At 37.3% G+C, this 26,741-nt stretch overlaps 1 protein-coding gene across 1 annotated transcript in view; it reads left to right on the forward strand.

The window, feature by feature from the left end:
- The first annotated feature begins 227 nt into the window (after positions 1 to 227).
- Positions 228 to 26,741, forward strand: part of RALYL (RALY RNA binding protein like) — a 180,201-nt gene continuing 153,687 nt past the window's right edge. The window contains exon 1 of the mRNA XM_065628790.1: positions 228 to 483. Coding sequence (XP_065484862.1) covers positions 228 to 483 — 256 coding nt within the window. The remainder of the gene's footprint in view (positions 484 to 26,741) is intronic.

A 26,741-nucleotide genomic window follows, 5' to 3' on the forward strand; every position in this document is an offset into this window, starting at 1 on the left:
AAGAAGTTTTAATATGACTTATCAACAGTATTTTAAAATGTGCTACCTTGGTTTTATTGCTAATCATTTCAAGAAAGTATAGCTCTTCTGAGTCTAGATTCACCCTAAGTGAAAAATGAAAAGTGAATTATTGCTGGAAAAATCATCCATAGAGAGGGGTAACTGAATGCTTTGAAACATAGTTCTCTTTGTTCTTTATTTAAGGGTTAAAGCCAAGTGATCCAACCATGACTGGCAAAACACAGACCAGCAATGTCACCAATAAGAACGACCCAAAGTCCATCAACTCAAGAGTCTTCATCGGCAATCTGAACACAGCCATTGTCAAAAAAGGTGACATCGAAGCGATCTTTGCAAAGTATGGGAAAATAGTTGGCTGCTCAGTGCACAAAGGTTATGCGTTTGTACAGTACATGAGCGAGAGGCACGCCAGGGCTGCGGTGGCAGGAGAGAATGCCAGGATCATCGCAGGGCAGCCACTAGGTAAGGGCTTGTTCATACCACTGAAATATTGTTTTCTCTTTCCTTTCTATTTGAAATATCATCTGCTAGTGGTACCTTGGGGCTAGTAAGTTTGTTTTGCCGTTGTTCCATCTAAGTCTATTTCCAGGATGTTGAGTCTGGCAGAATTTTCAAAGTATTGGATGCTACTTATATATTACGAAATGTTTTCTACTATAAAATGCTGTTTTATTAAGTACATTACTTCTGACTACTTTATAATTCTCTACGTAATCCCATTGTAGTGAACATGATGACTTATGTGAGGAAAATGTAAATATTTTCTCTTAGACTCTATTTGGTATATTTCATATAATACAAGACTGATCTAATAGATGCCGTTATCTTGCATTCAATTAATCTAAAATAACATCCAGCCCAGCTGTGTGTTAGATTTTATACAGTAGCAGAAGAAGGAGTTTTGTTAGTCCTTGAAGTTCTACCAAATCAAACTGTAATGCTGTTATTCATTTAGAGAAGTTTACTACTAAAAACTTACGCTGAAGTTATTCCCACATAATGTTGCAGATATTGTTCATCTGAACGCCAAATTAAAAAGAAAGTGTAACATTTTTGTTTTCTAGTGCTTTGTCATGAATCTGGTTGTTTCTTATTGCAAGTGTTACCTCTGAAAGCTATTTGCAATTAGATATGGAGTCTGTCAACGATAAAATCATCTGGAGCACAGTACTAATCCCATCTGTCATATATATATAGTAATGCTGGATAGTACAGCAAGATGTTTGGTGGGAGCCAGAGATCTTTCACTAGACCTCTGAACTATATTGCTCAGATCCAAGCCCATGTGTGTAATGGTTATGTCAGGAAAAGGTGAAGTGTAGCTGGTGCCTTGGCGGTAACAGGTCATAAAAAATGGATATGGCTTACTCATTTTCAGTTTCTCAGGCTGTGGAAATCTGTTTTTCTGATTATTTGTAGAAATTGCGGTATTTGTGTTAGATGGGTTGTTGTTTTGTCACAGTTGCTCAACATTAATTTTAAGTTTTATAACCTGTGATGGTTTAACCTGGCAGGCAGCTAAACATCGCAGACAGCCATTTGCTCACTCCTCTACTCAGTGGGATGGGGGAGAGAATCAGAAAAAAAAAAAAGTTAAGCCTCGTGGGTTAAGATAAAGACAATTTAATAGAACAGAAAGGAATAATAATAATAATAATAATAATAATAATAATAATAATAATACATAAAACAAGCGATGCACAATGCAATTGCTCACTACCTGTCAACTGATACCAGTTCCCAAGCAGTGATTCCCCAGCCAACTTTTCCCTAGTTTATAGATTGAGCATGACATCAGATGGTATGGAATATCCCTTTGGCCAGTTTGGGTCAGCTGTCCTGGCTGTGCCCCCTCCCAGGTTCTTGTGCATCTCTGGCCTCCTCACTGAAAAGTCCTTGACTTGGTAAAAGCATTGCTTAGCAACAACCAAAATATCACTATATTATCAACATTCTTCTCGTACTAAATCCAAAACACAGCACTATAACAGCTATTAGGAAGAAAATTAACTCTATCCCAGCTGAAACCAAGATGTAACCCCTGTATTTTGGATTCAAAAGAAAAAAAGATTAAAGAAATCCAATTACTTTTTTGGGAAGATTACAATTTGGTTTTTGGAAAAGTTATATATATAAGTGAAAAAAAGAACTCAAGTGATAAAAGCAAGGCAGCAAAGTCAGTCTGTGGGATGGCATTATTATAAGATGTTTCCTGGAGCGGTGGTCTCTGAGCAATAGGCCGTGTGATGCCATCAGTGCATTATTTACAGCTCCTTGCACACTGGTCTGACCAGATTTTTTAAACTGTGTTTTCCTAAGGCAATAGATCTGTTATTACTATGACTACTGTTGCGAGTCTCTTTTACTATTTCTTGTGGCATCTGTGATATGCCAAGTGCTTTGGAGATGCCCTTGCTCTACTCAGAGTACTTTTGTACTTTGTATGGAAGGTAAGTGAAGTTGTTGAAAAAGAAATTAAAGAAGCAATAATTACTTGATTTATTCAAATCTTTTAATAATAACAGGAAGTTTATTCAGTACTAAGTTTCAACTCCATAATCTTAAAATACTTTGATTGTTCTGCCAAATCTTCTTGCATCAGGGAAGATAAGGAATAAGCAAGGTGAAATTTTCTTTCAGCTGTTCCATACCTCATTTACTCTTTCTGTATATGAAATAGAATTGTCGTTGGTATTGTTTGACAAAGGAAATGACTTTGTAAAAGTGATACTTCTTGATACAAAAACTGTTTCTATGAACTCTTTTTATTAGCAGTAGACATTAACTGTCACTCCAAAATAATGAATGACCCAGAAGAATAACTTATGTGCAAATTGTACATTTCAATGGAAAGAAGTAACAAGTAGACTCATTACTGTGAAACTACTCTCTGTCCTGAGAGCTTTGCATTCTGAAATAAACAGAACACACGTGATTTTGTATCGCCAGTCAAGGAATGGAAAGGGGACAAGAAAAAGCTTTTAGAGATGTACAAATAAACTTGATTAGCATAGCTGATTTTTCTTTTAAATGGAATTAGAATATATTAGTAATATAATGAGGGCTGGATGGTAGCCACATGTGGAAAGCTGTTTGGACAAAGGAATATTTCAAAAAGATTATCCTATAGTATATGCGTGATGCTACTATATACTCTAGTACAAAGTACCTCACAAAGGAAGGAATAATTTAATTTAGACCGCATTATTAATCTACATTAGTTCTTTTGTAGTTCTTTCATTATTTCCTTCAGTTTTGGCAAACTAACCATTAATGTTAGCTCCTGTCTTCTATGGAGTCCTGCCATTCAAAATTATGATATCCTCTGCAGCAGCTTTACCTGTGAATCAGAAACTGTTCACATGTATGTAACTCAAATTAAAAGCTGAACTTGTAAATTCCTATAGCTCTGTACAGTGCTGCCCAATTCATTGAAGATACTGCTTCAATTCCCATCCAGTTGTAGTCAATGGAATTGTATTAATGGTGTGCATTAGAGTCCTAAGTGTTTCTTTTGAGGTGGAGTCCCAGCGTGTTAGGCTCCCTAAGTACACAACAAGGTGTTATGCTTAACAAATTCCTGAGAAGTACAAATGTAAAGTGTTGGTAGTGCCCTCAGTCTTGCCAGCTTCCTGTGGGTCATTGTACTTGGCCTCCCAGCCTCCCTGGACAACTCTCAAGCTCCTACTCATGTGTTTGGTGGACAGTGATGTGTAATGGCCATGCTGTGGGTATTGTAACCTCAGGGAAGTGGATTTCATGAGCTGTGTGGTTACTTCCAAGTTCTCTGTTCCATGAAGTGCAACATACTCTGAAAAGCTGTGGGGAAGAGATTGTAAAGGAACACAAGGAACCATACTTAAGAAATTTAGTGGTATTGTGAAGTTCAGTGTGGTTTCTTGAAATTATATTCTACCTTCATGGGAATAGCATGTTTTCCCTGCCCACAGCAGAGTAGGGTCAGGTCAGTATTGGGCACAGGAGTCTTTTTCACAATGATTATTTTGTGAATTGCCTCAGGCTGGAGCCAAGAAAATGTTCAAGCTGGTCTACAACAAAACTGTATGTTCCCAGTTATGGCAACACACCCACATAATTCCCTCTGGTGTACCAGCTCAAAAGTTTTTCATCCATTTAACACACCTACAAGTTACAAAACATTTCCCCATATTCAACTCCTTGCCAAATAAGGCAAAGAGGCAGAGTGAATAGGAATTATTCTGGGAAAATACCAAATTTGTCAGTGAGCTTTACCAAGGGTGATGCCACCCCTCTGCAGTGAGAGAGTGACAAGATACCTTTTTGCTCCAAAGCAAATCGCACAAGTCCTTCATTGCAGCTGTGGGCTGAGTGAGCTGCAGCAAGAATGAAACTTTTGGATACCTGATGGAGAACACATTTCCTCACCTGATGTTTTCCCGTGTCTTTCTAGCTCTTCACAAGGGTTGCAGCAATGTTATTTAACTCTTTCGTCCATTCCAGCACATATGAATTCTGTGAAGCCAAATACCATGTAAAAGGCATTTAACTTTATATTATATATTCCTGTTCACCTTATGTATTTGGCAAATGTATGTAACAGCTTCCATCTAAAATTCTGGTATAGCTATCATAGCAACTTCTACATCATAATGTCTCTTTGATTTGCTTGGTTCATATTTCATAGCCTTATAGATTATAATTATTTAACCTATTTTTTTTCCTCTTTCACTCATATTTTTAAAACAACATAATTCCTTTAGCCTCAGAATATGTTTTGATTTGCACCAGCATAAGAGCCAAGCCACCTCACTGGCACTTTGAGAAAGCAAGTTAAATGCTGCAAAGCTTGTACTTTGGTGTCTTCTGTTGCTTTCTTTAAGGCACCATGGAATTTCATTCTTGGATGCTGAGAAAAAGCAAAAAGATTACAGTACCGAGAGTATGAAATACACGTTAGTTCTTCAGTTGATTCCCTTTTTAACTAATAAATTAGTTCCACTCTAGCTTCAATCCTGTTCTGTTGCTGTAAATATTATTCACTTATATCTGCCTTCAGGTCTAGATTAGATGCAGTCTCAGAGTACCAAGTGGGTGCATATTGACATGCAGCCTAAGGTAAGATGGTGGTTGCAGATAATTATTTTGGGTGACATATTCTATTGCACATCCTTCTGAGAAGAACAGAAGCCCTGCAGGGGTTTTCTAAGTGATGACTACCCAGTAGAAAACATCAAAGGACAACAGCAGGTAATAAAGAGAGCCTTTAGAGAGCCTCAACATATACCTTTGTTATAAATTGAATTGATGTGACAATAGGACTGTTTCTCCTTTGGTTTCCCTTGCCTCTACTCAAAACTGATCTTCTCTGGTTTGTATTTGTGATGTCTAGCAACACTGAGAGACTTAACCCCATATTTCCAGAAACAGGACTTTCAGAGTGAATAAATTTCTCACCTCAACATGAAAACCAGAAAACAGTAATTAGGTCATGAATGTTTGTATTTCAAAAGAATAAATACTTAGCTTCTTTAGTGAGGTCATTTGTGAAAAATGCACTTTAGGTTGAAAAATGACACATCTATACAAATTTCCTTGATGACTGAGCTTTCTTTAAACCAATCGTACACTAAGAAAGGAAATTCAAAATTAAATTAGTGATTCGGTTTTACTCTGCTATCAGCCTTCATTCAGTAGCGTGCAATGGTTTTTGACACTTAAATGTTATACCTCAAAGAATTTTGTATTCTTCTAGTGTAATAATCCACTTTTTTCTGAAGAGTGTTTAAGCAAAAACACACATGTGAAATGCTGTAAAAGGAATTACCATTATCATGTAAGTTTAAACCAAAAAGATGTTTAATAAACAAATACTTGAATCAGTGGAAATTATCCATAAAGCTATCCACGAACCTATAAAATATGTGAGATGCCATAGATGTTGGCTTATTGTGGGGATTACTTTTAAATTTGCTGAACTCCTTTAACTATTTGCTGAATGCTTTCTCAAATGAGATCAATTACTGTTGTAAAATAGCTGACAATGTCAGGGCCAAGTTTATTTGATCCAATATTTTTTATGTTGAACAAAACATAGAGTGGTGATAAAGAATACATTTAAATACTAACTGGCCTTCTTACAAAAGCAAACAAACAAAACCCACAAGAATCATATATATGTAGTCATGATAAAAGTAATGCCTTAGATATCTCAAGAACCTAGAGTGAAACTAGGAGTATCGATTTGTGCTGTCTTTATTAAAGTCTTTCCCACTAAATCACATCTTAGTCAATGTCCTCATTGTCCAGACCTCAAGCATGAACAACATAATACAGAACTTCTGAAAAATTATTAATTAACCTTTTACAGCTTAATTCAGAGGTTGTTAAATTTTACCCGCTAGAACTGACTCTTTAATCCTATTTCAATCTGTTCCTATATTTGGGAACCAATGTAATCCTGTCTCAGCATAGTCCTGCATGCAGGAACAGAAAACCTGTCTTAATCTACCACACAGGTCTCCAGCTTGATGCCTACCCATGTGCTTGTGGTCTTGCTGCAGCCTGTGTGATGGCAGACATGAGTGTCAAGTCTCACTGTAGAGGATCTTGAATACAATCATGGGATTCTTCTGATAATAGATAATTTCCGTATGTCCATTTCCATTTCATACTTTGGCATCTCCCAATACTTTTATACCTTCTGTTGTCACATCAGTAAGTTTCATTGTGGCTACAGTCTATAGCCATTGCAGCAGACTCTGCCTCAGCAGTAAAATAGTTGTCTTTCTTTATGCTCTTGAACACAAAAAGGTGATTAACTCTTGTTGTCACTCCATAGTCCTGTGTGTTGTGGAGGTTTTTAACCAGCATTTTCTCATCCTACAGTCACATTGACATGAACCACTTCAGGTACTATCCATGCATATAAAGAAACCCATATAAAGGAAGGAAGGGTTATTTTTAACAATCATCATGCTTCCATTCAGGGCAGGACACCATTGCACAATTGATGCATGTTGGTTCCAGAGGAGCAAGCTGAAAGTTTCATCGTGTCACAAAAATCCGTATTTTAATGGAATGAGCCATTTAATAAGATTGAGAATAGCTAGAATAAGAATGACTGAATAATCTTACAAAATGTTCTATTTCCCTCTTAGTGGGACTTCATCATTCTAACTCATTATGAAAACTAAAACTACAATTTTGACCTGACTTCTGGCAGAACTGAAACATTTTCATGTTCAGAAAAGTATCAGGTGTACATTAAGGAAATAGTTTATCTATGAGATGAACTCACAAGAGCAAAGCTTTACTTTTTATTCCTTGGGGTCTCCTTCTGTGAAATTCTTTACATATTCCTAAACTATGATGAACTAAAATTTGCAAAGTTGCGCTTGGTGAAAGATTTTGTACTCCGAAGAGTCTCATGTCAGCTCATGCAAATGTTAAGTATTTCTTCCCTTGTAATGCTGAGAATAATGATCTGATTGCTTGTCATTGGCAAGTGTTATTGTAAGAAAAACTTTCCTTCAAGGCTGTATACAGATGCATACCAGGATTCACTTAGTCGTCTTCACGGCCAGCTCATCTTTAAAATCATTGACGAGGTGTTATTATGGAATCTTTCTGTGTCCTCCTCTGCTGCTTGATGTCTGTGTATGGCATAGGGTTTCATCTGCATTAAGTGCTACATTTTTCATTGTTTCATCCTGGGGTTTCATAACACACTACATTTAAGTCCCTCAAATCTGCTTGCAACAAATATTTACATGTTCATAGGTCTGATATATCCACTGTAATTTTGTATGTACTTTTCAAAATCTTTATACAATGTTACTTCAAAGTTCCTAGTACTTCAGCCTTTACTCCATGTGTATCGTGATTAGATTATTTTTTAGCAAACGATATCCAGTACTTCTTTCCTGATGTGAACATAACTATGCTTTGTTTCTGTTGCAGCTCTAGAAGAAGTTACAAAAATTATTTTCTTTTGTGGTAGACAAAAACCTGTACCTTGTCTTAAACATACTTGTTTTGATCAGTGACTGCTGGGATCGTTAAAATTTTTATAGCTATTCTATAATGTTTCATTCTGAACTGTCAAAGAATCACGCAGTGATAAAACCGCTGTCATGATAGGTTCTCTCATAACATTTGTCTCAGTGCCTCATGTGGGATGTACTGTATAAAAAGAAGAATTATCTTCAGGATGCTCTGCAGTTTTTGGTTTTGTTGTTGTAGGAGGTCTCATGTTGTCTACAGCTTCACTTCTTTGCTTGATCTAGCTTGATTCAATTTGATAGACTGTCTTCTGTGTATTTGGCTTCTTTCACTTCAAACAGAATCTTATCTGGACTGAGTTTAATATTTTCTTCTTGATCATCTGACAATACTTTCATCACTATCTCGTCATTTACTGCTGGAGTTGTGCTGCTAGCATGATGTTATTTGGCTATGTGTGTGTGCCCGCCATATCTCTATGCTTTCTCATTCTCATGTTAAAACATTTCACTCGCTGACCTTATTCCAAAAGACATGGAGAAATTCATATCTGCTCCAGGGTATATTGAAAGTGTACAGGTCAGATGATTTATCATCTAAATGTGACTTGCCAATATTTATACTTCTAATCTGTAATTGGAAGTATGGCGGGTTTTTACCAGGGATTCATCACTAAATGGACGACAAGACAGACTAATGATATTTTAGTGTATTCCATAATCCAGGCAAATCCCAACCCTGCTATTTGTCTTTTGGACTATGACTGTTAAACCCATGAAACAGCTTTCCCTCCCAAGACACCGCTCAGCTGTTTGGAGAAGAAAGTATAGCAAATATTCTTCCTGCCAGAATGATGTAGAAGACAAAAATCCTTCACTCGATCATATTCTCAGTTCATGGAGGTTGCTTTTTAGCATGCTGAACTTTTAGGGTCACTCTTCCTCTCTTTCTTTTCCTTCTTAACAGCAAGGTCAGCTAAAATGCAAATGTTCTTTTTTAATGTAGCTTAACTGAGAAATGCTTGTAAAGGCATATTTGCTATTTCAGGTTTGATTTCATGTCTTAAGCCTACTTTCACTTCACACCTAAGGAAAATACAGTGGAGGAAATCTGTTTCTTTCTCATCAAGGCCCTACCTCAGGTTTCACACTTAATCCTACAGTTCTTTCAAGGATAGACAATTTCATCAGCAAAACTGTGTAAATCCTGTATATGGGGGAAAAAAATAATACTGACACCTTATAATAACTCATTTATTTTTCGTCACTTCATACAGACAAAGTGAAATTCACAGGTGAAAAAAGGGAAATTTGACAAATGAGGTGCTCAAATTCTATATCACTGCTCCTCCCTCCCCCAAAAGAAAATTTTGTATTACTGAGCTCTGCCACGCTAATAGATTTTGGAATAGAAGTCATTTTCTAGGTATTTTTAGAGACCCAGAACTGAACCTTTATGTTCTTGATTATTGTAACTATTTAAGTGACTCACTTCAGTCTCATCTAGAAAATTCATGGCAGCTGAATGAGACATTTTTTTCATGGTAAGACTTGTCAGTCTCAAAAGGCCTACTGAAAGGATTAGTCTGGTTTTAAATATAAAGCTGGATATTTCCACTTCTATTCTGAGTTGTGTAAAGTCCCCCTATACCTTGCAGAAAACCTCATACTATTTACAAAATTTTAATGTATTTGTGAGAAGACACTGATCTTGTTCAAACCCAGCCTGGAATTTCTTATTTCACGTATATGTAAGCTTAGATATATCGAGCCCTGAGCTTTCTCTCACCAAGTGATAACAACCAGACAGCAGAACGCTGAGAGCATACACTAGTTTATTCCAGAAAGAAGTACAATCATTTCCACAGCAAATCCACACTAGAGGTACCTAAAACTTGTCTCCCAGCTACCGATGAAGTTATCCTGCTTCATGTTTTTTCACCAGCCTGATGACACTTAATTTCCTTTATGCCCCACTTTGTTGAACATCTTTGATTACACTTAAAAAAAAAAATAAAAAGGACACATTTTATTTTATTTTATTTCATTAATCTATGAAAGCTGGACAGAATTTGCTTTAATGTCTCTGCTACCATAGGTAAGATCTCTTTTCTTTTTCTTTCTTTTATTCTGAGGTAGTGAGATAGTGTGCTTAAAAATTTAAACTACTTCATTTTTGTTTGTGTCAATTTCCGTATTGTAATACTTTTTTTTTTTTTTTAGTTTACTTCTGTTGCTTGTTTATTTAGTCTTCTCCCTGACGGAAGTATAGAAGTGTTCACTGGTTTGATGTTATCCAAACACTTTTATTATGATCACAGTCATTCCTAAGAGTTGTTAAAATCTCATTGAAAAGAGATCATTGACAATTGACTGCTGTGGTAATTCATTGTAGACATCTGTGCCATCTCTCATACTGTTTGCAGTTAAATGGCAAATTTCAAGTCCCTTGTGCTTTCTTTCAGTGTGCTCCTGGTCCTTCATATAAATATGAAAGAGAGAGAAAAAGAACTTAATGAGTTTGAAGTGAGTGTGATGGTAACTTTCAAGTCTTGAAAGTAATTTGGGAAGTGTATGTTTTCTAGTTCTACTATCTTAAGTTTCTGGACTCAAGGTCACTGCTCAGTTTGTGAAATCTATGTCTGTTTAATTTGTCTTTCAGGTGAGGAACACAAAATTTGACTGAAAATAGCAAGTGTGAAACAAACAGTAGATAACAAATAAATAGATACTAAATGACAGGAAAACCTGTGACTGGCAAAATCTGAAGCCATTTCAGGACATGATGCACTTCTCAGCTGTACACTGTGATAATTCAACATCTTGAAATTTGAAGAGACACTTAAAAATACTTCCTTTTAAAATGATTTCTTCAGATAAGCTTTATCCCTTGACTTGATAATATCCTAGAACTGTGGAATTATAGAATAATTTAGGTTGGAAGGGAACTCTAAAGCTCATCCAGTCCAACTCCCTGCTCAAAGCAGGGCTGACTCAAGGCAGTGACAGTCCAAATTGTTTTTCAGCCACTTCATAATCCACCCATGCAGTCTGTATCTCCCCCAATCTTTGGTGCAAGGATTCTATGGGAGATCATGTCGAAGAGTTTGCTGAAGGCAAGAGCACTTACACCACTTCTTCACCCATCCACTAAGCCAGGGGTGTCAAACTCATTTTCACCGGGAGCTACATCAGCCTGTTAGTTGCCTTTGAAGGGCTGAATGTAATTTTAGGACGGTATAAATGTAACTACTCCTCCACTCATCTCCTCATAGAAAGTGCATTGGGTTTCCCAGACTTCTGTGCCACCACTTTTGTGGAAAACGGGCTAGTTGTGTGGCTAAGAGGATGGTTGCTGTTCCAGTTTTTTGCTTTTTGAAGATTTGTTTTGTTTCTTGGCCAGGTTCTGTTTGAAATTATTAGAGGAATGTTAAATGAAAACAATCAAATTACAGCAAGATAAAATCAACACTCACACTAGCATTGCAGCAGCTGGAAAAGCAGTCATGATTTTTTACAGCCTCACTTTAAAGGTCTTTATCTTCTGTTAATTGGCACTTACTGCTGCTTTATTTGTTTCCTAGTCTTAAATTTTGGGTTTGATGTATTTAAATCCACAGGCAGACAAGGAAGAAAAGGCAGAAAAAAGTTGGATATTTTAGATGTAACTAATCAAAGTGGCTATGATTCTTTTCTTTGGTCTTGTGCAAAATGAAGTAGCAATTTCAATCTAATTAGCTGGAATTTAAAAATAGTTTTATCCTAGATAAAGTCCTTGTACATGAGCATGTATTTCCATAAGGAATGTATTGACCATAGTGAAAAATAACAATATCAGCTAGCTTCCCCACAAAATCCTACTCTTTTTTTTTCTACCAACAGTAGAACAGAAATGCATTAATAGCAATGAAGCTAATTTATGGACAAAACGGTCCCATTATATCACTTTTTCCTTTCCTTTTCATCCTGACATCCTTGATTTTTATCAACATTTGCCATACTTATGAAGAATAACTTCTTTGTTCCTTACACTGGTATCATCACTTTGCTCACCATCATACAGTCACTCAGCCTCAAATCGTATTTTGAGTCATTCAATAAATCCCTCCATTTCCAGTTTTTATTTACCACTTCCAGAAAAATCTACTTTCTTACCCTATTAAGTATCTATTTCATCAACAGATCTTGCTCCCTTGCTGTTTGCTTTGGATGTTCTCTTCCATTTCTAATGGGGAGCTTTGGCAATTCTGAGCACTTTCAGTTCACGCTGAGGGATTATTGTCCTGGTAAGGACAGAAGTGCAGGACCGCATGATCATACCAGGTATTGCAAAAGCACTGACACAGGATCTCACAGCACATTTTACTGAGAGACAGAAAAAGGGTTGGCAGTTCCCTATTGAGTTGCTTACCCAAAGCGTAACAAAGGACACATGAAATCAATTTTTATTGTAGTAACAGTGTCATAGATGCTATCATTTTACAAAGGCAAAAATGTGATTCATTCAGTTGTTTTTCGACAATATGACTAAATCACAGAAGCTACTGAACAGGAATATTTTGTAAAAAGCTGAGCTACAGAAGTTTATCTCCCCATGATTCATATTCAGTTAATTAGAATAGTGCACAGAGAGGAAAGGTAAAGCATCATAACACATTGTAACTTCATGTCTTTTCTCTCTGAAATTGTACACTGCCTTGGAAGAAATGCCATCTTTTTTTTTTTTTTCAGTGACTATGTAAAACTACCAGTAGTACTCCAAGCAATCTGTTTTAAATTTTGATGGTATACAGTATATGTGTGGTGGGATACTTTGACACTGAACTGCACCACCACTGTACACAATATATTTATTTCTGTAAATGTTCATTAGTATTCACAGGAATCCTCTGGCTCGGTGATACTAGAAGAAAATGTCAAATTGTTCTTAGAATTTATAAGAAGTTATAAAATTCATGAGCTGAGACAATGAAAATCCCGAAGAAATGATGGCTACCATATTTTGTACTCATTTTGGAATATGATTTCCTTATGTCTACAGGAATGAAGGCTAGTCACTTAACCTTTCATCCAGTCAGCATTTTATGAAATACGTAGGTAGGAATAGTGCTTGCTAATGATTGCTTGGTATCCATCCTAATATGTCTAGAGTGAGAACAGCAAGAAAAAAAAATACAGCAAGTTCCATAGTATGGTGTACAGATCCCAGTTTATTCACTTCCGTAAAGCTTCCTTCAGTCCACGTGCCATTATGCTCTTGACATCTTGGTAAGAGAAGAATGTCTTAGTGACATTCAGGAATCTAGAAATTTAACTTGGATAAAGTAATGGGAAAAAGAGAAGAGCACCAAATCTGTGTAAAAAGACAGAAAATAGATACTTCACTGAGTCTTCTTGTGCTTAATTCGCACTCAAGTCAAACATCTAGCTATTACAAAATGCAATTTCCTAATTCCAGAATCTGTTGCAGAAGAAATCACTACTGAGAGATAGAGAAGAACCGATTACGGAAAGAAAAAAAAATACAGTGGTTGCTTGGGTACAGATGGTCACAAGTATAATTGCTGCTCATAAAGACCAATTTTATAAACCTTCAAAGTAGACATAAGCAAGCTCAATTTATTTGAAGAGCTGAAATAGATAAATATGAATCTGATCAGGAATGATTAAACTATTTGTTGCCAAAAGAGAAATAATAATGAAAATTCTGCTTAAAAACACACCATAAAAATGCACAATCAGAGAAAGCTGTAGGTAACTGAGATAGTAGAATATGTAGAAAGATTAAAGTAGATTACATTTATGAGTAGTTTAAGTGTGCAAAACAACAAGAATTGGAAAGAATGGTATCAGTGCATTGCTGGGAAGGAATGTGGGATTGTGGTTGCTTTGTTTTCAAAAGAGCTCTATAAAGCTTTTTCTCCTGTATTTGGAAATTGCCAAATGCATTCCTGTCACAGAATGACGATGACTTGATTTCCATTCCAGAATTAATTACAGAGCTATAAAATAAGTTATGTTTAAGTCGTGAAAATTAATTTTCATCCCAGAGTTTCTAAAAAATTATCAGGGATGTTCTCCAGGGAGTTTTTCAGTTGCTAACAGTTGGGGGAGTTAACTTCACTACACTCTTGAACTGCAGTAAAAATTTCAGAGGGGTGGAATTTTCACATGGATAAATTGTTCAGTTTGCACAGTTTAAACCAAAACAGGACTGAAGCTGATTTGTTAATGACTCAAAATTAATTGGAATTCATGACCCATAACGATAACAGAAGATCAACCTCAATGCTAAGCACTTATAAAATTTTAATAAAATGCTTCCAAAATTTCTAAATCCTGTTCTAGAATTAATCCCGACAGAGCACACCCCTGCTGCGGGACATGTGTGCCCTGGCTGACCCCTACATCCCCCAGAGGGGGGTGGCAGCCCGCAGGAGGGGACTGTGCACCCCCAGGGCACAGGTCCCTCAGTGACCCCGTGTTGGCCGTAAGGAACCAACAACTGGAGGCAGCAGCTGGGGGTGCCCATGGTGAGGCTGTGCTCCTGGGCCCAGGCAGAGGCCCTGGGCCATGGGGCTGCATTTGGAAGGGTCACCCATTCCCCCTCTGCCCTGCTCTCATCTTCTCCCATCCATTACAAATCTTTGTGTTTGACTTGCATTTCTCTTTAGCCAATTTATTATTATTTTTCCCAGAAGCCTCCTGGTAATTCCCCAGTTATTGTTTAATCCGGCCAATGGTTGTCTTACTCTTTACCTAAATCAGTTTGGGGCAAATGCCATCTTGGGCAGTTTGGCCATCCCACTCAACCACATCCTTATACTCACTCCTCTCTTTTTGACTGGTGTTATGAGTACTCCCACTAGCAAAAAATGAACATTATGTAAATAATTTAAAATGGTAAAAGAGCCAGGCTGCATAACAATGATCCTGTCACAACTGTTTTAAATTATAGGAAAAAAAAGTGGAATTGCTGGCATGGGGCTTGACTGATCAAGAATGATAATGGCGATAATGTTACTAATGTCAGCATGACTTTACTGAAAATAGTGATTGAGAAATTAAATATATATCCTTTTTTTATTTTTAACACCATGGATTATAGTAAAGTTGAACTGATGTAACGTACTTCTGCAGGGTACTTGATTCATTCCAAGTGGAAAATTTATTAAGAAACTGTCTTATGACATTTGTGTGGTGCACACCAAATGGATTAAAAACTAATCTCAAAAGACTGGTAATTGGGAAGTAATTGTAGAGCAGGTGTGTGTGTTTTTTGCAGTGCATGGCGGAATCAGTTTTTAAATCATTCTTTCACTCAGTCTGAAAGACTCACAAATTCTGTAGATAGCACAAAGATGCTCATGAATGATGAAGAAAATGGGACATTGATATCAAAATAGAAAATAAATACCAAAATAGGGAGTCAAAGTGTGAATACTCTAAGTATAATATCTAACACGTGGATGATTAGCTCTTCAGTATGGAAGAGAAAGGTGTAACAAAATCTGAAGGCTGGAAGCTGAAGTGAGAAAAAGCAAACCTCGAAATAGAGCACATTTTAAACAGTGAGGCCATTAGGAACCACAAGTTTCAATCGAAATTTCTAAAGTAAGCACTGGATAGTATTATAAAGGATGTGTCCAAGTTCAGCCCAGAATTAATTCAAGGAAGTTCAGTGGTCTGTTATACCAAAACAGACTGGAAGTTTCTGTCTGGACCAGCTGTGGAAACCTCCAAAGACAGAGATTCTACAGTCTCTTTGCGTAAGTATAGTAAATCAGGAAAAAAATAAAGATTTTTAATTTTATTAAGGTCCCTAGTGATTTATGCCTGATATTAATAATGAATCTATAGAAATTACACAAATGTTCTTGTTGTATCAGCACCTTTGTAAATTAGATTAGCAATATCCACCTAACAACAAGCTTGGCTTAATTTAACCAACAGAAATAAGTAGCTTTTTCCCAGTGATATTTGCAATTAAGTAAATGAAGGGGTGAATAGGGTTTAGAGACCTGAGTTTTCTACACAAAAGAATGTCATTTTTAAAAAATTTGTTACAAGGTCTTTTTTATATTTAGATAGTTATTAACAAGACTGGTAAGAAAATCTATAAGAAAATTAAAATACTGTGAATGAGATCAGTGTTGTTTTAGCTTTCTTTGCTACAGAAGCAAAAGATTTCCCCATCAGGCCCATAACTTCTATTTTATTGCAACCTACTTTTTCATTCCAGACAAGCAGAGACAGATTTGCACCCAATTTTCTGACCATCATAGCCATAAAGTTATTTGTCTTTAGGAAAAAAAAGACAGACAACATAATAATGCCATTAGCTTAATACCATCTTAATGTCTTAAGTGTTTTGTGGGTTTTTTTAAGGATGAAATTAACCCCGGACCAAGGGGTACAATCACATTTGTTCGGAGAACGTGCGCTGTACTTGCTAGAATCACTGCTTCTTGAAACTTCCATTAGTGATCTCATTCTTCTTCTGCAGCTATGTTCTACTTTAAATTACCACAGTACGTCAATGATGATCACACATCCACCACATTCCCGAATGTTTTTTCTTCAGAGAAGTCTTGCAAAATTTAGCAGAGAATACGATAACTCTTCTCGAAATCCTTCCTCAAATGATTAATCCCTGATGGTTCTTTATTGTGTGTCCGGGCCGACACCAGGTCAGAAAAGATTAGGATTTTACTGCCCTCATATTTCAGATCCTTATTTTAGTAGCTGCAGCCAGGATTCTTTCTCTTTCTCTTATATCAGAGTGTAGCAATTACAGTCCTCTCACATTACCCTGAAATGCTGTTCCCCTCATGGGCATCCTGTAATTTCTCTTCTCAAGCAGCACATCTTGCTGGATGAGAGCTCAGACACACAGAGGTCTTTGAATAATTTGAAAAGTTTCATTACTGTATTTTTTTCAATTATTTATTTATCCCAATACACATTTATAAAAGCATATGTGGAAAAAAATGCTTTTGTACACATCTTACTAAAAATATTTTTAATATGGAATTTTACAAGCAGTATAAAATTTGAAAATATATCATTTTTACCTTCTTCACCCAATTCTAGTCAAGCCATAGCTGCAGAGGTAATTTGTTTTACAATGCAGGCACATCTCTGCCAATATCTTATGGCACAAAAACCCCAGTAGATTTTTAATTTGCATAACATTACACATATTTGCATAAAATATTGCCCAGTGGTACTAAGAGCACCGGTTTCTCCCTAAGCCCCAATTAATTAATCTGTGTCCCTCCAGACCTACAGCAATTTATTACGCATTCTTAGTATAGCAATAGAAATTAATTATATGCTTCCCAGCCCCACATCAATCATTTTGGTCCCTCCAGACAGCTTTGCACCTCTCCCAGCCCCACATCTGGCTGAAAACACACCCTCTTCTTTTTCCATAGCTGAAGAGGACTCTCAGCAATTTTGCCAGTCAGCAGAGAGTTCTAGGAGCCCTCTGCTTTTGCTGTAGCCCATCAAGGCCTGAAGTGCTGGGGACAGCTGAGTAAAATGTCAGCAGCCATACTGCTGTCTGCCCAAGAACTGAGAAAGGAGAGTAGTACAACTCATTTTTTGTCCCCTTTCCTTTTAACCCATCCCTTTTTGTGAACTGAACAGAAATGCTTGCCCATTGCTGGTATTGACAAGTATTCATTTGGTTTTGGTTTCAAGCACATTTGGTCCAAATGTTTGGGCTCTGACAGTGCTGATACTGAAGGTGTTGTGAGAGTAGCCCATTGACTTCATGTTCCGAAAAATCAGAAGAATCTTAACCTTTTAGTTTGATCCTTCTCCATGTCCCAGAGGCCCAGCTGCAGCCACACATGTGAGTAAGAACTTCAGTCAGCCTCAGATGATCCAAACATTTAAACCATGGTCTAGATATTAGTTCAGATTGAATGACACTTGCTTAAGTATAAGGAATGAAAATGTGATGAAAGCATGAAATGACATATGCAAAATGGAGAATATAAGTGATAGCTGGAGAAAAATGGTAGATGAGGAATTCCTGACTATTCTGCTTCAGCCTCTTTATAGAATTGCCTTCTTTAGTTTTTTTAATCGATATTACTATTTATAGTCTGTGTGAAGCTACACTCTTTGCACTTGAGGGAAAACAGAAGTTCATGTTATGTGTTCATCAGAATGGTTTTGGACCAGGTTACAAATTTTAGCTGGCAATCAATCTTATTCAGTGAGGTCTGCAGGAAAGGTGAGGCTTTCCAAAGATTTTCCTTTTTCTTTTACTGTCAGTACAAGGGTCAAGCTCATGGTTGCAAGAAGTAGGAGGGAACTGAAACTATGGCTTCATTCCCAGGGCTGCCCTTGGCTGAATAAGGTCAATACACCAAGGAGCAGCACACTGACCTGAATGAAATATTTAACATGTTTCTTCCATCCTTCCTCTCTACCTAGTTTCTAGAACAACTTTAAATCTTTCTGTATGGCACCCATTACTTGTATGGCAGTTCTAGGCCCCTTTAAGTGAACTGTACATCATCTTTCAGTTCTGTTCATTAAATTTAAAATGTGCTCGCCATAAAGTAGTTACGGATTTTAAGTTTGCAGGGGGAATATACCTACTTTTTCCCTGCAACATACTTTATATGTTGAATATTTATATCCGTTTGTGTTTGGTCTGACATAAGAAGGGCAGGCCCGCCAAGGATCCCCTTGCGACTATAAACTCAAGCTTTAAAAAAAGTGGCTTATCTAAGTTTTTTATTAACTGCTACCTGTCACTGTTGCATTGTCCTTATGCCCCCAGGCTGAATCAGCACCTTCAAAGGAAGACAGTTTGATGGGGATGCCAGAGAACAGATATTTTTCTGCCTTAGCTTGATACTCTGCTTCTTCTTTATCTCTCTTCACTCCTTACACACTCTCATAAAAACAGAGACCTGAAATGTATATATGAAAATCCAGGTGTTCGGCTCCATCAATATTGAGCAGCTCAGTAACTGATTTTGCTAAATCTGCACCTTTCACAGAAAATTGATTGCTTGTTTTCATTTTCAGAAAAAATAATAAAAACTTTTTGTTTCTGATGCATCAAATACCATTTCATGGTTTTGCTACTAGATAGCATTGATTAAGAGCTGTATTAAGAATCTGTTTCCCCCTTTTTTCTCTGTGTGGCCCACTCCAGCCAATCAGTGATTGTCCTTCTTATTTTAACAGGGAAAAATAACCGAAGTCATAGCTGTCCTTGAATCTCAACAATATAAACTGATCATTTATTCCCCATAGATTCCCCTCCAGGAAACTTATTTCACTTAAGTGTAGATTTCTGTAGAGTACATCTTTCTCTATAAATAATATTTAAAATCTGGCTTGTTCAGTATGAGGCTTCTGGATCACATCCAGTCGATGAGGCTGAAAAAAGAAAAAAAAAAAAGAAAGTGTTTCTAGCTGAAGAGTCCTGTCTATTGACTGTCTTGTAAAGTAGAAACAGAGGAAGCCTTGATGGCTGCTGGAGGCTTCCCTGAGATTAGTACTTTGTATGAGAGACCAGGCATGGCTTCCAACAAAAGCAATAAGAGACCAGACATAAAGTGGGGAGATTATACCTGAAATAATCAGGTGTGGCTGGCACATCATCCCGTGTTGGTGTCCAGAAGCTCCAGAAGCTGGAGGAAAGCCAGGAGGGAAGCAGAGTCTCAGGCAGCCTGGGAGGTGAGGAAGAGGCGAGAGGTATGTGGACAGCAGGGCAGGGAGGTGTGTGGGCTGAGGAGGGTGGGCAGCTGTGCCTGGAGAAGAGTAGAGCAAAGAGAAACTGTGCAAACTGGGAGCCTGGGCTGCTAAGAGATATGAATGCAGCTTGGGGACTAGTGACAAAAGCACAGAGATTTCAAATCTCGATTTCTTTCCAGAATGGGAAATGGAGAAAAGCAAGGCTGTTCTTAAAGAAGCTGTGGGGCTGCATGGATCACTGGGAGGTGGCTGCAAAAAGAACTAGAGGATATTGCGGGAAACAGGGAATGAAATAGCAAATATCAGATCTATGATTAAAATGAGGGGGGAATTAATTTGGAAATGGTATGCTTCAGAAAAGCTAATTGAACAGTTGGCAGGCACTAACTATGTCTCAGTAGTGTTGTTATCCGCCCTTCCTTGCTGAGTTTCAGGCAGTTGTGGGGATCCAGGACAGCAGACATAAAGCTGAATAATCATAGGCAACACTTAAACCCTTTCAATCTGGGAATACATTTCTCTCTGAGAGATGTTAAGGATTCACAAGGTTGCTAAGACCCATCCAAACACTCCCTGTTATATTAAAATGTGATAACTTCTTCCAAAAACTCTGTCTTCACAGCAGGACCTGCCCTCCTTCTCTATTCTATATGAAGGCTGGCAATGAGTACCACAAAAACTATATGGCCAATATCTGGTGTTACTGCACTCAATATTACTTTCACATTCCACTAAATAATCTTTCTCCTCGGTATAAGGTCTTAAGAAAGATCAGCAAGTTAGTGAAGATAACCTTTTAACAGTGAAGAGAAGGCTGATGTGGGCAAAAAAGAAAGACACTTAAAAATTCATAACCTTGAGATTTCATTCTCCACTGGACACATTTGCTTTTAAATGATAGAGACAGCTGAGACTCTTGCTACTTTACTGAACTTCTGCTGCTTTCGGACACTGTTGCTTTCGGACACTGAAATAGGCAGGAATCCAAAAAGCACTTATTTCCCACTATGCTTGGAAGAGTGCTCTATCCTGTCACATTAGATTTAAACTTGTGGTCACCCTCTGTGACCCGCAGGCGTGATTTCATGTGGCATCTCTGAATGAAATCACCATGCAAAAATGTGTGTTCAAACTGGTTCAGAGTTCACGAAGAACACATCTCACAGTGTGGCTCTGCTCTGTGCATGCTCCTCTCAAAGAGAGGAGGCCTTGTCCTCACCAGGGCCTTCTTTGGCACCATTTTCTTTTTTTTTAAGTAATTTCGTCCTCCTGCAAATGCTAGAACTTGCTGAAGCAACAGGATGATTGATTCAAGAGATGTGCATGTGTTTGGGAAGTGAGTGTTTCAAAGATCGGCTGACGAGCCCAGTTGAACTCAGTTTGGGTTCAAACTGGAACACAGGAGGTTCCACTTAAATATGAGAAGAAACTTCTTCTCAGTGAGGGTGACAGACACTGGAAGAGGCTGCCCAGGGGGGTTGTGGAGTCTCCTTCTCTGGAGACATTCAAAACCCGCCTGGACGCCTCCTGTGTAACCTCACCCGGGTGCTCCTGCTCCGGCAGGGGGATTGGACTGGATGATCTTTTGAGGTCCCTTCCAACCCCTGACATCCTGTGATTCTGTGATTCTGTGAGAGGAGGTCTGTATGGCAGTGATTCTCCAACAGAGCAGAACGCAAATATCACATCTTGGTCTGAGTAGCCACAGAATCACAGGATAACAAAATTGTTCTGATGTCATCTAGTCCAAGCCCCCTGCTTAAGCATGCCTTCAAAATAATTGCATTTTAGGAAGAGGGAGACAGGAACTCAAGTTACTTGAAAAAAAGGAAGGTTGGACGTTGCTTAGAGATGTTACTAAATAGAAATAAATAAATACTGTAAGGCAAAGCTGTCTGCCTGGGTTGTCAAATGTGACTAGCTGCACAGTATCCTACCGTCACATTCAGTCCAAGTGCCTTAATTTGCTCATATTTTATTTTGGTTTCCATTCTTATCATAGATGTTACTTGGTTACTTCAGATTATTGCCTCAGTGGAGTTTGTTCTGGTCAAGGTTACTGTTGCATTACTTGCCCTACCAGCTTAAAGCTCAAAACATTGTCAGGACAGTGATAGAAGAAAATCTGACAGCATGTGTGCACAAAGTCCAACATATTTGGGAACATGCAGATTTATGCATACACCCTGCAAGGGACATTCTGCCCAAATGGTAAAAGTACTAAATAATTTGGTTTTATTGTAGAACCATCTGTGAAACACAAAAAAGGTTGGGCTGATACATCCCATACACATCAGACTCATTACACATGCTCTTTCCTAGGAATAAATATGTCCCACCTAAACTTGCATATATATGACAGAATATGTCTTGATCTCATATAACTTTAATTTGCTGAAAGGATTTCCCATTTAATAAGCATATGATTGGACAGACAGACCTGATAAATATTTTTTTTATTGTAAGTACTGAGCACAACAAGTATTTCTATATCATGCTCTGGATTCTTTTATCCTTAAGCCCACCATACACAACTTAATTTGTATTTATTTATTTTCTTTTGCACCAGGTGCTATAATTATGGTTTATTGTTGTTATTTATTATTTACATGCAATTATGTTTATAAGCCTACTTTAGAAGAAAAAAATATTTCTATTCCTTAATCTAGGAGATGTGTTTTAACATCAATGGGTGGGATTTATTACATTCTTATCAGTAAGCAAGGCTTGCTCTTTTCTTGAATCATAAAAAGTATTGGGCACATTGCAAACTGATTTTTCTGGTGCTTGAAATTTTTTAGTAGCCTGTTTAAAAGTATTTCTTGCAGTTTAGAAAGTCCTATCAGTTACCTCTCTACTCCATAATACATGTAATGTAATTGCTTTGGCTGTTCTTTTAATGGTGGCAAATAATGTAGAAAATGAAATATGTTTTCTGGATATTTTGAATGTCTCAGCCACCACTGCATTTGAGTAAAGAACAATTCAAAGTTTCTGCCAAAATTAATCAACTCCAGTAATTATTTGAAACACAAGATACAAGAATCAAAGCAAAGAGGTTTGTACCATTGTTTGACTGGTGAATCATTTCAACTAGAAAAAACACAAAATTTGCTACTTGTTCTAGATAACTAATTTTCTCTTTTAATGTACAGTTAGAGCTGGTGATGGCTAACGTTTATGTTCTACATTTTAGTACATGGACTTACTTTAAAAAGATTTTGTAATAGAAGGCATCTCTATATCACAAAACTTGTTCACGTGAGGATCAACTTCCATCCATGACTGCAGAATCTGTGAATGTGTTTTAGCATTATGAAGTAAATACATTTGATTTCACGGAGTTCAAGAATAAACCTGATTATGGCAAGCAGTCTCAGGTACTGCGTCACTTTACCCCACAAATGAAAAAATAAGAAGCGTTTGAAATCACACAGTAGCTATAATCCCTTTTTCACAACTTCGTGGCTATTCTACCTCTGAATAGTTATACAATCCACCTCTTCAAGCCAGCAGTAAAGACAGCCATGCACACACAACAAAACCATACTCCTTGAAGCTTCCCTGAACAACGTCTGGAGCCAGGAGCCCAGCTGCTGCACACAGACTCATCTCTGCTCGTATGTCAAATGATGTCACCTTCGGCTTGAGGCCACCGTCGGGTTGAGGCAATCTTGTAGGATGCACTTGCAGTTGAACAGAGAAATGTAACTTTCGCAAGGTTTTCTGATGTGATTAGGCAAAAATAAGTTTAATTAGGGCATCCATAAGAGCTAAAATGAATATTTGCCAAAGTAATTCCTGGTGAAATATCTTAATGCACTTCTACTGCCAACTGTGATATTTAACTGTACTTGATCCAGAACTTCGTTTAGACAAAAGCAGCTTTAGATTTTTTCATTCTTCGTGATCTTTAGATCTCATTTGGTCTGAAAACTGACTACTGCTCAGCATATTTCTTCTGTACTAAAAGCGATGACTTTGCAGGGCTCATATTTAAAGGGTGCTAAAGAGCTATTTCCTGGGAAGCAGGAAAAAGGGTTGCCAATCAAGCTGCTGACAAGCTGGTTTTAGTATAGAAGTTGATTTGGAAATTGTCAAACATTTTAGTAGACAACTTGCTTGCACATTTGTGGGGTAGAATGGAGAGAATTTTACAGGTAAAATTGTGTTTATCTGTGGTAGTACTTTTTAATCCAGATGTTTAAACATGGATTTACAGGAGCAAGAGACCTACTTTATCTATTTTTCCATTACTATGTGTTTACACAGAGTGGTTTTTACCTGTGCAAGGACCACGCTTGAACAAACAAACAACAAAAAAGATAGTATGTGTGGACTCTGTGCTTTATACCAAAATCTGTAGTTGTAGTATCACACCATTTCTTTAGGTTACACCTCCACACAGTCATTGACCCAGAAGACGCTGCAGATAGTTTCCTCTGAGAAGAGAAGTTACTACAAAAATGGTTTTTGTGGGTTTTTAAATTGCAAAACACTGCCATTTAAGCTTAGGCTTTTGTCAGAATTCTAACAGCTGCAATGAAACCTTCCCCATAAAGGTCATCTTGTATCTAGAGAGGTTCTCTGCCACCACCACCCACATCCCCCTTGACTAGAAGAGACACATATTTTTGGGAAGAAAAGAGAGAGACTTATGCTACAGAGCCACAAAGTCTTCTATTTAGGGCACTGACCTGGACTGAAGTCCCCAATCAAGCTGATACAATAGAGACTGGAATCTGGCTTTCTCAATTTTCACGCGAATGCCCTAATTACAAGGCTCTTAGCTTCTCTGCAGTCAGAATCACTCCTTTTTATTAGACAAAGCATCTACCATGTTCTCTACAGATAAAATATGTTTTGCAAGGCTGAGTTTTGTGCAGTGTCAACTTCTAGGTGCTGGATCTAGTTATGCATTCTTTGCAAAGCTGTCTTGTCATATTATATATTATTATATCCATATTATATGTGAGAGACTCCATTCAGAAATTTTAAGGGGAAGAAACCAACAGCTCTGCTATAGAAACTTTCCCTGGTTCAAGTGCACCTACTCACTTCTCTTTGAGTACCTCCAGTGCTATGTTCTGCAGTTTATTCATTATTTCTGAGTGAGAGAAATGAGTTTAAATGAGGGATATATTAAAATAAATAGTTCGAGATCCAACTCATTAGTTTTTCTGTTGAGTTCAATAGGACCTGCTGAAGAACTATTATATCAAGATGGTATCTATGTGCTTGAGGATTTCATGTCTCCAGGTTGATTTGCAAACAGACACTGAGACCTGGCAGTACTTTGTTTTGCACCAAGGAACAGTCCCCCTGCCCCACCCCCCCCAACAAAACAAAACAAAGAAAAAAAAAAAGAAAACAAAACCAAAAAAACAACCAACCAACCAACCAAACAAACAAAAACACAACAAAAAAACCACAACACATACGAAAACCAAAAAACAGCACCCAACACCTTTTACTGGTTTATAACAATAAACTACAGTAGTGGGACAGGAAGGAATCTTGCAGATAAGGTGTTTTGCCACAGTCAGGGAAGGTGAAAAACATATTTTTAGACAATTATAGTAACACCTCAAGACCACTGGAATTCATACTCACACTGCTCCTGGAAAGGATGGAAAAATCGCCTGAGCCCAGACAGATTTTTGAATACTTGTGCCTTATATTTAAATGAGATCATAAAGGCTCTGGGCAGAAATATTTTGCTACTTAGTCATGCATTTGACTTCGATGAGTCCATCTTCTTACCTGCTTTTCTAGTCAGGGACTGTATTTAACTGTTTCCATGGGGGGAAACCTTTGTACTTGTTTCATTTTCTCTGAATTATTTTTTCCATGATTTCTAGCTCTAGAGACTCAAAAGCTTCCTTTTTTTTTAATAAACAGAAGAACACTATTAGAAATTTAGGTATGTATTTAGGGCTTGGGAGGGATTCTTTTCCCCACTCCTATTTTTAATCCAGTATATAGACTTTCATATTAACCTACTAAAAATTCATAAACAGTGGTACTCGGTACTATTGTTATAGAAATATACACAATCACAGTTCAGAGCGAATTAGTAATTTCAAGTAGGACTTGTTTACAAACCAGATATTCAAGGGTCTTTTGTACAAGGAGGAATTCATTATTTTGTGAGGATCTAAACTAAGTTCTCTACTCAGGATAACTGTAGGCTGAAGACTTGTTAGTGTTCTTTGTCTCTCTGGTGCAATAGATTTGATGGACAGGTGAGGGGGGACAGTGCTTCTTCCTGTCATGTATGTCACCAATAGCAATAGCTGTCACCAGGAAATTAGGCCATACAGATATTACTGGCCATCTCATGCTGGTCTCTTACTCATTTCATGAGTGAACAAAATATTTTCCACATTATCTTTGTTGCTAGATACAGAGGGAGTGTAATATCATTTACAAAAACTCCCATACTTTTCCCTCGTTATGAAATTGGTTGTGCTAAAATTCCTTCTTGTCATGTTACTGTTCGTTGTTGCTTAAGATTTCTTATATTTAAATACAAAGATAACCAAATTGCACAGCTATACAATGCATAAGCATTAGTATGTATGTTGCCTGTATGTTTATATATTACTTCCATAATTCTATTACTTCTAAATCCATTACTTTTATTGTAAACTTACTCTAGGTGGCTAGAGGTAAGACTCATTAAATATGAATATATGAGAGGAAATATGAAAATCGTCCCAGCCAGACCATTGTAGTACAAAGGATATTCATTTAGATCATGTTTTAAGTGGTGTTAGCAATTTATTTTTATTCAGATTAACTGTTAAATTGTTAAAAATTACTACAGACAGGACTTGAGCAGCTATGGAAGTTAATTGAAAGCTTCATATTTGACTTCATCTTAACTGAAATATTTTACAATAAGTACTTTGTTACATCTTCAATTGTATGTTGTTCTCACCTTCCTCCTGCACCCCAGAATAGGAGAACCGTATGGAGGAAAACATGTGCTAATGGTGCATTGGATGA

Source organism: Caloenas nicobarica, chromosome 2 (genome assembly GCF_036013445.1).
Source record: "Caloenas nicobarica isolate bCalNic1 chromosome 2, bCalNic1.hap1, whole genome shotgun sequence".
NCBI classification, from domain to species: domain Eukaryota; kingdom Metazoa; phylum Chordata; class Aves; order Columbiformes; family Columbidae; genus Caloenas; species Caloenas nicobarica.